Here is a 14,666-nt window from a genome sequence, read left to right on the forward strand (position 1 = left end):
ACGCGGTCTCTCGGGGTTTCGGGGGCCTCTCCCCGGCCGGCTCCCGGGCCCTCGGGGTCTGAGAGTGGGAGCCTCCCATGCTCCGAGCTCGGCGCCCCGGCCGCGGCCGCCCGTGCTCCGCGGCGCGCCGGCTCGCCCCGGACCCTGCGCGGGGAGGGCGCGGGCGGAGGAGGAAGGGTGGGGCCGAGGGGTGGGCGGGGGCGCTGGGGAGCCCGGCCTCGGGGTCCCAGCCGCCGCGAAGGCCGGCGAGAGGACGGTGCTGGCGATGCGGCCAACTTCTCCGCCAATTGCAGGGCTCCGCCTGCGCCGCGGCCCGGGACACCCGCCCGGGGACACCGCCAGGAGATGCTGCGCGCTGGGGCCCCGCGGGGCTGCCGGAGGGACTCGGGGGGCGGGCGCCTCATCCCCAGCGGGGGAGCCCCTGGGCGGCCAAGGGCAACAGGTGGAGTGGGCGGGAGGCCTGGGCCCGGCCCGGGAGACGTCACTCTGTCTGCCCGCCCAGCCCTCGGGGGGCGGCGGCGCTGGGGCAGCCGGCGGGGGTCTGGGGAGCCCCTGCGCGGGGCCAGCAGGGGAGCGGCTGGCAGGCGCCGGGCGGGCGGCTCTGCAGAGAAGCACCAGTAGGGGGCGGTGTGTGGGCCGGATGGGCGACCAGGCGCGCCCTCGCCCCCGGCAGCTTCTCCGGCACAGCGCGGGAGGCAGGTCTGGGCTGAGTGCTACAGAAAGCTGGGTTAGCCCTGGTTCTGCCCCCGGCTACCTGGGTGACTTGCACAGGTTACTTCACCCTTTCTGAGTCTTGTTTTCTCCATCTCTAAAATGAGGGAGTATGTTCATTTTTTACCTCTTAATGACCCTTCCGGTTCTGACAACCAGTGAATAAATTCTCTTCCAAACTCTCTTAGGAAAAAAATGCACCCTAACCTTCCCATTGCTCCTGGGATCCACCTAATACTACACCTAATAACTCCCTTTTCAGAATATTTCATGCTCTTTCTCACCCATTCCCGTCTCCTATCCACCTCTTCACCAGCAATCTCTCCTCCAGCCCCGCGTTTTGTTTACGAAGATCGAAATGCCCTCTTCTAACACCTGTTTATCCTTCCAGACCCAACTGAAACCTCCCTTCGATAACACCATCCTGCAACTCGACAGTACATCCTTTTTGCTGTTGCCTGCCTCCTCCACTAGAATGTCAACTCCCTGAGGACAGAGAACTTGCTTTCACTGTTCCCCCGACACCGCTTGGCCACAGTAGACACTCACAATTGCCGAGAAATGCATTTACCCCAGACACGTGTTACCACCTTCCTCCCCAGTCTTCCTATAGCAGTTAACTCCTCTAACACGGCGCTTACAAGCTTATTTTGTAGTGATCTCTTCACTTGTCTGTCTGCCCACTGACTATGAGTCCTTTAGCGGCAGGAACGCTCTCTTATCTCTGCATCCAAGCTAAGTGCCTGGCACAGGGCCTGTATCCTGGCTTATATACAATACATATTTGCTGAGTGAATGAATGATCCTGTGGTGAGGCACACAGAATGGTGTTCAACATTAACTTCATTCTTGCCTGGAAGCTATAGGAGAATAAAAATGTGGCTACATTTTCATGTTTCCAGAAGGGATCAGAAAACTCATATTAGAGACATATTTACAACAGATCCCTCTCTTTTATGTCCAATTTCGACTGCCTGTTTATGCATTATCTTTATTACGGCCAGTGGATTCCTGGAGTTCAGGATGCTCCCACATTGTAGATATATACAAGCAGAGTATTTGAGGGTGGGAAAATAAACATTAATTAGTAAAAGTGTAGTAAGACTGGAATTGAGATTTGATCGGAAGGATTTCAAATAGTTGAAGAAAAGTTGACTCTTGGCAGACCAGTTTTTTAAAAAGTTCAAATTCTTCACACATTCTGTCTAGAATACTTCAGCAATGTGATGCACGTGCCATTGATATTGCAAACATAACCGTGTCAGAGCTGTGGTCCCCTCCAGAGGAACACTCAGCCTCTCCTAGTGAGAAAGGTCTTTATTCCCAGTGGGTCATTCCAAGGGAAAATGGGAGGGGAAGTGACAGGAGGGGAGGGTGGGGTTGGAAACGTTTTCTTTCTACTTGATGGACGAGATGGGCTGTTGGGAAGAGTTTTATTACTACTAGTGCAGAAAGGCACAGGGCAGTGCCACTAAAATGGTTTAAAAGAAAAGGAAAAAAGTGAAGTCCATACCCTACGGTGGTGCAGAGAAACTGAGACAATGAAGGGAAAAAGGAGTCTGCAAAATAATGTGAAAAGTTGTCTACATGGAGCCCAAAGGGCATCTCTGCAGAGATGCGTGTGTTTACTGGTTTTGCTGCCCTGGCTGGTACAGAGGCATGGGCAGTCGGGGCTCCAGTGAAGGGAAGGTCTTGTCTACAGGAAGTAAACGTAGGAAGGCTTTTCAGGGAAAGTGCCCAGGATAGCCCTGAGAGCCCCAGACACCCCTCTTCCGCGTAACATATGATTTGTCCTTCTCATGGAAGGAAAGCCAAGATCTGTTTCTCCATCCCAGAGACAGGCTGCAGATTGCCAGCAACGGAACGGCCTATGGGATATCTCCAAATTTTCTGCTTACTATCCCTGGGTTTAAAATTCTTCTTGATTTTTATATTGCAATTAAAAACAAAAGTAAAAAGCCTCAGCATCCCTAATGCAGATACAGAATCGTTGTCATGCCATCACAAGTTCTCTGAGGAAAACTATTAAAGGAATGGAAACACCTCCTCCGCCTTGGTGTAGTTCTGAAGTTGTGCACTCAGAGGCCAGCTGGAAGTCGTGGACAACCTTCTGTCGTCTGACCCATTGACTGAGCAAGTAATGCCAGTTCTGGGGCTCGGAACCATTTACACAGCTGAAGCGTTCTTCAAGTGGAAGGCAAGAGGCTAATAGCTGGGGACCACTTGGTATCACATTTGACAGGAAATAAAGGGAGAATAAAACCTGACTATTTTATGGTGTCCTGTACTTTCTGCCTGACGTGACCAAAGAAGGAGAAAAAAGAGCAGAAGAGAGGAGGGGGCAGCCTGCATTTTGCAGTCCCTGGGCAGCGGGCTGCTGAACGTGATGGCTGGCTGGAGTAGAAGGAGAAAGATGCTCTGTGATGGAGTCTAGGAGGGGTAGTATTTGATATCCAAGGTTTCCATTTGTGCATTATACTTCTGTCAGTAAGGCATTTTTTAAACCTTGAAAAAATAGTAAAGGAAGAAAATTTTAAAAATTGAAATTCAAGACTGCCCTGAGGGGCCAGCCCCATGGCCGAGTGGTTAAGTTCTCGTGCTCTGCTTCGGTGGCCCAGGGTTTCACCAGTTCCAATCCTGGGCGTTGGACTTGGCACCGCTCATCAAGCCATGCTGAGGTGGCGTCCCACATGCCACAACTAGAGGGACCCACAACTGAAAATACACAACTATGTACCGGGGTGCTTTGGGAGAAAAAGGAAAAATAAAATCTTTAAAAGAAAAAAAGACTGCCCCAAGATTGCAAAATACACCCTTCAGTGCCAAACCCTACTCCTAGAACGCTCCTTATCCTCTGTAGAGAGATGGGAGCTAACATCTATTGGATCCCAGGGACTTTGCTTACAAAAGTAACCACACTTAGTCCTCATAACACTGGGAAATGATGATAACAGTAGGTAATACTTGTTGAGCACTTTTTATGTGTCAGACTCTGTTCTAAGTGCTTTAGATTTATTGACTCATTTAATGTTTATCACCACCTTTGGGTAGGCACTTTTAGTATCCTCACTTTACAAATGAGTAAAGTGAAGCATAGAAAGATTAGACATGTCCAAGGCCACACAGCCAAGAACTGGCAAAACCAGGACTCAAACCCAGGTAGGCTAGTTCTAGAGCTGTAACATAGAGCTTAGCCTTTATGCTCTATTTCTTTAATTTTTACACTGTGCACACCATTTTAAGACAAAGAAATTGAGGGTTAGAGAAGTAAATGGTGTATCCAGTATTTAAAATAATTTCTGTCTTGGTTACAAAGCTTATATTCAACATGGATTTTTCCCCCCAGCAATCATGCCAAATGACTACTACCCTTGAAAGTAGCCATCTTGGGAAGCTGCATGCTTCTCTCAGAGCTGCACCCTCTGTCCTCTTTGGGAAATTATTTAAATGCCAATTTACAAGCCAAAGGATACAATTGGATTTACTACTTAAGAGCCACATATTGTTCTTGGAATCAGGTAATATAAGTACCCCAACATTGTTTTCCTTTTCCAAAATAGTTTTGGCTATTCTAGGTCTTTTGTCTTCCATATAAAATTCAAAATAAACTTGTAAACTTCTTTTTTAAAAACCCATTTGGATTTCCACAGGGAGTACATTGAATCTATTGAGTAATTCGAGGGAAATTGCCTATTTAACAATATTGAGACTCCCAATCCATGAACATGGAATAACTCTCTATTTATGTAGATCTTCTTGAATTTCCCATAATGTTTTGCAGTTTTCAGCCTCCAGGTCTTGCACGTCTTTTGCTAAATTTATTCCTAAGTATTTTTATGCTATTGTAAATGGAATTGTTTTATAATGTTACTTCTAAATGCTGGATGCTAGTATGTAGAAATAAAATTGATTTTTGTATATTGTATCCTGCGACCTTGCTAAATTCACGTATTACTTCTCATAGCTTTTTCATGAATTTCCTAGAGTTTTCTATATGATGTCACTTGCAAATAAAGACAGTTTTACTTCTTTATTTACTACTTCTTTACCTTTTTTCCCTTGCCTTGCTTCAGTGGCTAGGCACTCCCATACAATGTTAAATAAAAGTAGTAAGAGCTAACATCCTTGCCTTGTTCCTGACCTTAGGTAGAAAGCATTGAATTCTTCACATTGCAGTATATTAGCAGTTGGATTTTTGCATATTTCCTTAATCAAGTTGAGGAAGTTCTCTCTCTCTCTTTTTTTTTCCCGAGGAAGATTAGCCCTGAGCTAACATCTGCCAATCCTCTTTTTTCTGAGGAAGACTGGCCCTGAGCTAACATCCATGCCCATCTTCCTCTACTTTATATGTGGGACGCCTACCACAGCATGACTTGCTAAACGGTGCCATGTCTTGCACCTGGGATCTGAACCAGCGAACCCCGGGCCACAGAAGCAGAATGTGTGGGCTTAACCACTGCACCACCGGGCCGGCCCAGAGGAAGTTCTCTTTTATTCATAATTAGCTGAGGGTGTTTTTAAATGATAAAAGGTGTTGAATTTTGACAAATGCTATTTCCGCACTTACTGAAATAATCATACTGTTTCTCTCATTTATTCTCTTAATTTGTTGAATTATATTGATTTTTGTATGTTAAACCAGTCTTGCATTGTCACTTGATTGTGGCATATAATCTTTTTACATGCTGCTAGATTTGGTTTGCTAATATTTTGTTGAGGAGTTTTGCATCTAGAGTCATGAGGAATATTGGTCTGTAGTTTGCTTTCTTAACGTGTCTTCATCTGGTTTTGGAATCAGCATAATACCAGCATCATAAACTAAGTTGGAAATGTTCCCTCCTTTATTTTCTGAAAGAGTTTTTGAATGGTGGGTATTATTTCTTCTTTAAATGTTTGATAGAATTCACCAGTGAAGCCATCTGAGCCTGGAGTTTCTTTGTCAGAAAGTTTTTTAATTCCAAACTCCATTTCTTTAATTGATATAGGACTGTTCGAGCATTCTATTTCTTCCTGGGTCAGCTTTTTAATTTATGTCTTTCCCAGAATGTGTGCATTTCACCTAAGTGGTCACATTTAGTGGCATAAAGTTGTTCATACTACTAATAATGGATTGTTATTCTTTTAATGTCTGAAGGATCTGTAGTGGCAGTCTCTCTTCCATTCCTGATATTGGCAATTTCCTTTTTTTCTTGGTCAATCAAGCTTGAGATTTACCAATTTTATTAGTTTTTTTAAACGACTAGCTTTTGGCTTTGTTGATTTTCTCTTTTTTATGTTCTCTATTTCATTGATTTCTGTCTTTATTATTTCCTTCCTTCTGACTGTTTTGGGTTTAATTTGCTCTTCTTTTTTCTAGTTTTTAAAGATGGAAACTTAGATCAGTGATTTGAGACCTTCCTTTTTTCTCTTACAGGCATTCAAAGCTATAAATTATTTCTCTCTAAGTGCTACTGTAGCCATAGCCTACAAATTTTGATATATTGTATTTTTTTATCATTCAGTGCAAAATATTTTCTAATCTCTCTTGTGATTTCTTCTTCAACCCAATTAATATTTAAAGTGTGTTGTTTAGTTTCCAAATATTTGGAATTTTCTTAGTTATCTTATTGTTCATAGTTTCTAGTTTAATTTTGTTGTGGTCAGAAAACAAACTTTTAAAATTTATTGAGAATTATTTATGGTCCAGAATATGGCTATCCTGGTAAACATATCGTGTACACTTGAAAACAATGTTTATTTTGCTATGTTGGGTAAAGTGTTCTATAAATATCAATTAGGTCACCGTGGTGGATAATGTTGTTAAGATTTTGTCTTTGTTGATTTTTGATTGTTTATTCTATCAATTTCAGAGAGACACTAAAATCTCCAATTATGATTGCCTATTTCTTCCTTATTGCTTCATGTATTTTGAAGTTATTATTGAGCACAAATTTGCAACTTTTATGTTTTCTTGATTAACTAACACTTTTTATTATTTTGAAGTGCCCTTCTCTATCTTTGGTAATACATTTTGTTTAGAAATCTATTTTGTTTGATCCTAATATAGCCACCCCAGCCTTCTTGTGTTTACTATTTATACAATATATCTTTTTCTACCCATCTACCTTTGATCTATCTCTGTCTTTATGTTTAAAGTATATCTATTTGCCTTTTTAAATGACCTTTATTTTTTAGAGCAGTTTTAGGCCCACAGTTAAATTGAGCAGAAAGTATAGAGTGTTCCCACGTATCCCCTGCCCTCAAACACCCACAGCCTCCCTACTATCAACATCCCACACCAGAGTGGTACATATGTTACAACCAGTGAACCTACATTGACACATCATTATCAGCCAAAGCCCATGTTTACATTAGGATTCACTCTTGGTATTGTACATTGTATGAGTTTTGGCAAACATATCATGACATGTATCCAACATTGTAGTATCATACAGAATAGTTTCACTCCTTTAAAAATCCCCTCTGCTCTGCCTCCTCATTCCTCCCCCAACTCCACTTCCTGACAACCAGTGATCTTTTTACTGTTTCCATATTTTGCTTTTTCCAGAATGTCATGTAATTAGAATTATACAGTAGGTAGCCTTTTCAGACAGGCTGCTTTCACCTAGTAATATGCCTTTAAGGTTAATCCATGTCTTTTTGTGGCTTGATAGCTCATTTCTCTTTAGTGCTGAATAATATTCCTTTTCTGGATGTACCACAGTTTATTTATGCATTCACCTACTGAAAGACATCTTGGTTGCTTCCAAGTTTTGGCAATTATGAATAAAGCTGTTATAAATATCATGTGCATATTTTTGTTTGTACATAAGTTTTCAACTCATTTGAGTAAATACCAAGGAATGCAATTGCTGGATCATATGTTGAATATGTTTAGTTTTGTAAGAAACCACCAAACTATCTTTCAAAATGGCTGTACCATTTTGCATTCCCACCAGCAATGGATGAGAGTTCCTGTTGCTCCACATCCTCACCAGCACTTGGTGTCATCTTTGTTTTGGATTTGGGCCATTCTAATAGGTTTGTAGTGGTGTCTCATTGTTTTAATTTGCAGTGTCCTAATGATATATGATGTGGAGCATCTTTTCATATACTTATTTGCCATCTGTATATTTTCTTCAATGAGGTGTTATATTTGGCTTTTTTTATCCATTTAAAAAATCATCAATTTCGATATTTTAGTTGGAGTGTTTAGGCCATTAACATTTAATGTATTTATTGATATGGTTGGGTATAGATCTATGATTTTATTTTTTTGTTTTCTATTTTTCTCTTCTGACATTTGTTTGTCCATTTCTCATTTCCTGCCTTTTTTTGGATTACTTTAATATTTTTTAAATCATTCCATTTCGGTTTTATTTATAGCTTTTTAGCTATAGAGTTTGCATTTTGTTTTTAGTGGTTGAGCTATAAATTACAAAGTACATCCTTAACTTTTCATAGCCAGTTTATAGTTAATACAGTACTTCATGTAAATTCTAGGGCCGAAAAGTACAATTTCTGAAAAAAATATTCACCAGATGGACTTAAGAGCCAAATGGACATGTTAAATGAAAGAATAAGTAAACTTTATGACAGATCCATCAAAATTACTCAAGATGAGTAATAGGATAAAGATCAAAAATAAAATGAACAAAATCTCCGAGACTTAGATGATATCAGACAGTCAAACGTACAGGTAATTGAAATCCTAGAAGGGGAGAAGAGATTGAAGTGGGAAAAATTTTGAAAAAATGATAATCAAATGCTTCCCAAATGTAATAAAAGTCAGAAATTTGCAGATACAAGATGCTAGACAAACACCAAGTAAAATAAACATACAGAAGTCCACTCCAAGCACGCAGTCAAAATGTCATAAGTCTAGAAAGCAACAAAAAAAGAGATTTCCATTTGGTTCTTTTCTGTTGTTTCTTTCTTTCTTTTTCTTTCTTTCTTTCTTTTCTTTTTTTTTTTTGCAGGGGAAGATTCGCCCTAAGCCAACATCTATTGCCAGTCTTCCTCCTTTTTTTTCCTTCCTCCCCCCCACCCCCCAAAGCCCCAGTACATAGTTGTGTATAGTTGTAAGTTCTTCTGGTTCTTCTACATGAGCCACTGCCACAGCACAGCTACTGACAGACGAGTGGTGTGTTTCCGCACCCAGGAACTGAACCAGGATGCTGAAGCGGGGCACATCGAACTTAATGGCTAGGCCATCAGGGCTGGCTCTATTGTTTCAATTTTTCTGCAGAAACTTCCCATTTCTCTGCTGAGATTTAGATTCACTGAAGACAAGTTTTTTTCCCTTGTTTTTTTTTTAATTCACTGAGGATAGCTATCAAACACTTTAAAACCCTTGCCTTTTAAATTCCAACATCTTATTCATCGCCAAATTGGATTTGATTAAGTTTTCTCTTAAAAATGTGTTCACCTTCATGGTTCTTCATATGTTAGGTAATTTTGGGTTGAATCTTGGACATCGTGAATGCTAAGCTGTGAAGATTTCAGGTTCTGTTATTTTTCTCTGATGAGAGTTGTTTTTCCTTTGTTTAGCAGACAATTTTCTTGTTGGGTTTGAACTGCAAACTCTGTTTCTTGGGTGGCAGCTCCAGTCTGAGTGCAGGTCTTTTGTCTTTACTTGAGCTGCTTTGAGTGTGTTCTGTGCATATGTGGTTCAGGGTTGATCAGAGATTTGGTTTGGGGATCCACTTGCAGGCTCTTTCCTTTTTGGGTTCTCCTACTTTTTCAGCATTCATGATTTCCTGGCTTCACTTTTCTTGGTGTCCAGAACAGAAAGACTGTAGTTTTTCATATACATCCCTCTGCTACACAAACCACAATGTGGACTACACTTAGCCCCAGGCTGAAAGTCTAGGAGTTGGGGATTTATTTATACAGCTCCTCATCTCCTCTTCTCCAGATTAACATGCAGCCCCAGATGGATCTACTCCTGTTTCCTCTTCAGTACCTTCAGGTAGTCACTTTGTGTATTATGTCCAGGTTTTAGAGTTATTTTCTGCAGGAATGGTCATAATACCCAGAATAGTCTGTAATATCCAGAAGTATAAGCCCATACATTGTTCTTATGAAGTGGTAATACTCAGCTTTATCCCCCACCTTATCCATTACCATTGTCCTGAGTGACCTCAGCTTGCTTTCAAAAATCAAACCTACCTTCACAGGAATGATGAAAATAATTTGCTATGGCCGGCACGGTGGTACAGTGGTGAAGTTTGCATGCTCCGCTTTGGCAGCCTGGGGTTCACAGGTTGGCATCCCAGGTGCAGACCTAGCACCACTGGTCAAGTCATGCTGTGGTGGCATCCCACATAAAATAGAGGGAGGTTGGCAACAGAAGTTAGCTCAGGGCCAATCTTCCTCACACACAAACACACAAAAATAAAGAAAGGGAAAGAAAAAAAAGGAAAATAATTTGCTATGGGCCCTGAAGACAATTTTAAGGGATAAGGACCAAAGGAGTTGAGCAATGGAAGCACAACTGTATAATTGGAGTAAGTCTATAATCTCTCCGGGCGACAGAGACTAATAGTCTCTAATATCTGTTCTCCCCTCCTCTCTCAGTAAAACAAACAAGCAAACAAAAAGCAACCCTGAGTTTTAGCTGTTATGAATAAAAGCTACATTTCTCAGTCTCGCTGAACTTAGGTGTGGCTATGTTACTGAGTTTTGGTCAATGGGATGAAAACAGAAGTGTCAAGTTCAACTTTCAGAAAGCATCATTAATGGAGAGCGGGGAGGTACTATGGTCTGAATGTTTGTGTCCCTCCAAAATTCATATGTTGACATCCTAACCCCTAAGGATGATAGCAGATGGGAGAAGGGGCCTTTGGGAGATGCATAAATCATGAAGGTGAAGCCCTCAAATGGCATTAGTGCTTTTATAGAAGAGGTTCCAGAGAGATCACTGGCCCTTTCCACTGTGTGAGGACACAGCTAGGATACACCAGATATGAACCAGGAAGAGGCCCTCACCGGAATGCAAATATGCTGGTGCCTAGATCTCGGACTTCCAGCCTCTACAACTGTGAGAAATAAATTTCTGTTATTTATAAGGTACCCAGTCTGTGGTATTTTGTTAAAGTAGCCCAAAAGGACTAGAACAGGAGGTGAGCCCTTTTTTTGGCTCTTCCTTTCCCCTGCTGGCTGGCACGCTGATGGGATAGCTGAATTCACAAAGCCATACTTAATCCCGAGGTTGAAGGAGCCTGAATCCATGACACCACGGAGCCTCTAAGCCTTCCCTGGATTGCCTACCTACAGATTTCTTTTACATGGGAGAAAAACAAACTTCTATGTTGTTTAGCCACTGTTATTCTGGATTTCTATAAGACTCAACCAAAGCAAATCCTAATCAACGTTCTGGGCATTAAATTAGGGAGAAGAAGAGTCCCATTACTGTAGTCAAATCAGCTGTACCCGGAAGAACTGTATTACTTAGCAGTCCGCCAGCAATCAGTCCACCCTATTCCACAGATAAAGAGTGCTATCAGAGTCTGAAGTCCAGCTCCGGCTGACTGTCCGTGAACCCTCCCCCAGCCAGCATCGTTCAGCAAATCTATGCACGATCCCAAAGAAACTTCCTCCAACTGGGTGTTTCCATTCTCTTCTCCCTCAGAGCAGTCCTGAGTGATTCATTCACTCACTCATTCACACGACAAATATATACAGACACCTGCCCTGAGGACTGTCTTAATCTGAATTCATCTTTGCAAACATGTCGTGAGCTGCCTGAGGCCAGCTACCAGCCTCACAACGACCTTCTGGCAAATCCATGCCCTAATTCCACGTCACATCATTGTTTTGGAACTGCCTAAACATAACAAAAAAATCAAAACTAAGGAACTGCTTCCTGGAACAGAGCTGGAAAGGCCCTTCAAGGCCGTCTAGTTCCACCTTCTTATTTAACATACGCAAACCAAGGCCCTGCCGTGCTGGAGACGTGCCCAAGGTTACAGGGTCAGTGCCCAGGCCGAACCAGGACTCAGATTTCCCCACTCTACCCAGTCCTTTGTTCTTTCCTCTATCCTTCTTTCCTTCATTTCCACTTAATCCAAATGCCAAGAATACATATCTGTTAGTTTGACTAGAAAATTTTAAAAACTTTATTTTAAAAACCATCCCCATTATACTCAGTGTCAAAGAGAGAAATTACCTTTGGTGGTTTGTCTTTGAATTTGTTCTCAGTTTACTCCAAAGAGTGAACACTCCAGCCACCCAGACCAGGAGCTTCTCTCTGACCTTGGAACCCCCGGGACTGAAGAAAGTCAACCCAGGTGAAAGTCACATGCTTGCTTACAAGGTAAGTTTTCAGTGCAAGTTTCCAGCCAATTACCTTTGGCCTAAGGCTGATTCTCAGAAATTCCTCTATAATTCCACCAGCCACTCTGTGTGTGACTGTTCTCTAACACTTCATGCTAGCAAAGCTGAATTCTGGCAAAAAAAAAAAAAAAAAAGTCTTTGTTCCCCTATTTCAAGGTGATCCAGCTGTCACCTATAAGAAGCGGCCAGTTTCCAGAAGAAAGCTTGTGCTTCAGAACTGTGACCCTGCTCTCCTGCTACGGAAACAGCTGCCAAGTTCACAGTCTCAATCGGTATTCTCAGGAGAAGGACTGAAAGCGCTTAGAAAAAAAAGAACTTCTTTCGTTTTTTATTTCATTTACTTGTCATTTCTATTCCTGCATAATGCTTCAGGGACAGTACATCCTTTGTGTGCTTTTTATTGATTTTTTTTTAAAAGTAGGCTATTTTTTGTGCCCTGGCATTGTTTTCAGAGACAGAGGCTGCCTATAATTCAAACATCCTGGACTCAGTAACCACAAGTGTCTTCTTGGAATATTAACTCTTTGTACTTTTTTGGGTTTCATCTAATTTCAGGGTAGTGACCTGGAGCAAGCTTTGGATATTTAAACATGGATTCCAACCCTGCTGTCTGGTCCTGGGGGTGGGAGGGTAGGGAGAGTTCATCCACCAATACTTTATTTCCTCTCTGACCCACCAGGCTCCGGCTTCAGTCATTCCACCGAGAAATGACAAAGTGGACAGAAAACCCAGAAGGCTGGCAGGAGTCCTGAGGGCCTGGGTTCAAGGAAGCACTTTAATTTGTGAGCCTTTGGCATGAAAATCAGTATGCATGGTTCATGGTATAAAAATAGCAGCATGCACATAAAAAGAAATGCTACTGTTTTCTGGGTGGGCAAACCAACAGCATGCATGGAGCCTGAAAATGCTGCAAAGCAGAAGCAAACATGCAAAGGAAATCTCTAAAGGGAGGCCAAGTTGATAGAAAATGTTCCTTTGGCTTGGAAGTTAAGACTGTCCTAAGAGGTCACATGGAAACCTTAATTATTTATCTTGGGACATTTGTGAGCCAGACAGAGCTGCCAAGTTACAAGAATAAAACAGGCTTTTAACTTTAAGCAAGTTAAACAAAAGGAAGATTAAGCGCAGGTAGAACAAAACATCAGAGCCACTGTTTCTTCAGGAAGCCTGAAAGTTATCCACCTGCAGAGAAAGACCAGAATTGCACGGGAATGACTCTGCCCCTGCGGATGAAAATCCGGGGGTACCTATGGGAGTTAGGATGGAAGAAAATAAAACCATCACCCCTTGCCAGGCGTGGAATAGGCATAAACCTGTAGGGAGTACTGCTATCTTCCCTTTTCCATGTCCAGGGAGGGAGCACATCAGATCAGGATTTGGTTTGGGTAGTCAGCTTTGAATTTTTCAACTTTCTTGCCAAGTTTCTTACTCACAAGCTTTTCATCTATGTTCAACTCAGTGATCCATGTTGCTGTTGACCCTGTAACCATTTTCTTGAGCATCTGAGATCTAAAAAGGTGTGGGCAGCAGAAGTGGGAGCCATAGACTCCATCTTTTGGCTCCTCGGCAGCTCCAGGAATAGTCCCTAGAAAAAAGAAGGGGCTCTTGAGGCCGGCCCTGTGGCCAAGTGGTTAAGTTCATGTGCTCTGCTGCCTTGGCTCAGGGTTTCGCTGGTTCGAATCCTGGGCACGGACATGGCACTGCTCATCAAGCCAAGCTGAGGTGGCATCCCACATGCCACAACTAGAAGGACCCATAACTAAGAATATACAACCATGTACCGGGGGGCTTTGGGGAGAAAAAGGGAAAGAAAATAAATAAAATCTTCTTTTAAAAAAAAAAAGAAGGGGCTCTGATCCTACCTCTAGAACAGAGCAGGGCATAAGATGGTCAGCGCAAGAAGGGAAGCAGGGGCTCAAGCAAGGTGGAATGAATGTGAGGAACTGAATACCTGGGCTGCCTGAATCAAAGCAGGCTAAAGGACAGTCGTAGGGCCCAAGAACTGAAAGGGGCCAATGGGATCATCTGATTCCAAATCCCACCTGATGCAGGAATCCTCTGCTCAAGATTCCTCGGCCAATCACTGCTTGGAATTTTCAAAGATACTTCTGGCAGACACAGGGATGCCTGCACTCAGATCACTCTCCAGGAGAGGACTTAGCAACCCAACTCAAGGAATGTGGTTAGCTGATAACCTCCAGCTGTTAGTGCTTTCAGGGTCTGCCTCAACGTTTGAGCTGAGTCTTCTCTGGCAGTCTCCAGCCAATGGCTGAGCAAGGCAGCAGTTTAAAGGCCTGACCACTTCTGACCAACATGGGACTCCTCGAACGGGCAATCTCTGTGTTGGCGCTCCACATCGGCCTGGCAGACTTAGTCCAATCTGCATCAAAGTCTGAATGCTCTCCTGCCAATCTTGCTTTCTCTCCTTTTCCTTCCCCAGGTGTCACTCCTCAATAAGCCTTAATATTTAAAACACAGGGAATTTTTTTTTTTAGGGCATGGAACTATTCTATATGACACTGTAATGGTGGAAATATGACACTATGCATTTATCAAAACCTATAGAACGTTATACCACAGAGTGAATCTTGATATGTGAAAATTAAAGAAAAATTATTTAAGAGGCAGGGGATTCCAGG

At 42.5% G+C, this 14,666-nt stretch overlaps 1 protein-coding gene across 30 annotated transcripts in view; it reads right to left on the reverse strand.

Moving 5' to 3' along the window:
• The window catches only part of TACC1 (transforming acidic coiled-coil containing protein 1), a 120,285-nt gene that overhangs the window by 90,830 nt on the left and 14,789 nt on the right, over positions 1 to 14,666 (reverse strand). For 2 of the 30 annotated variants that reach the window (XM_070253038.1, XM_070253034.1), the window contains exon 1: positions 3 to 263. The exons of 14 other annotated variants lie outside the window; for them this stretch is intronic. Coding sequence is in view for 4 of the 16 variants with exons in the window: in XM_023630529.2 (XP_023486297.1) it covers positions 3 to 79 (77 nt within the window). In the remaining 12 variants the exon portion in view is untranslated. Of the gene's footprint in view, positions 1 to 2; positions 300 to 11,860; positions 11,986 to 14,666 lie in introns of those variants that run through there. 14 more of the 30 variants (XM_070253049.1, XM_070253043.1, XM_070253046.1 and 11 more) reach the window with 14 other exon arrangements.

The sequence above is a fragment of the Equus caballus genome, chromosome 27 (assembly GCF_041296265.1).
Source record: "Equus caballus isolate H_3958 breed thoroughbred chromosome 27, TB-T2T, whole genome shotgun sequence".
Lineage (NCBI taxonomy): Eukaryota > Metazoa > Chordata > Mammalia > Perissodactyla > Equidae > Equus > Equus caballus.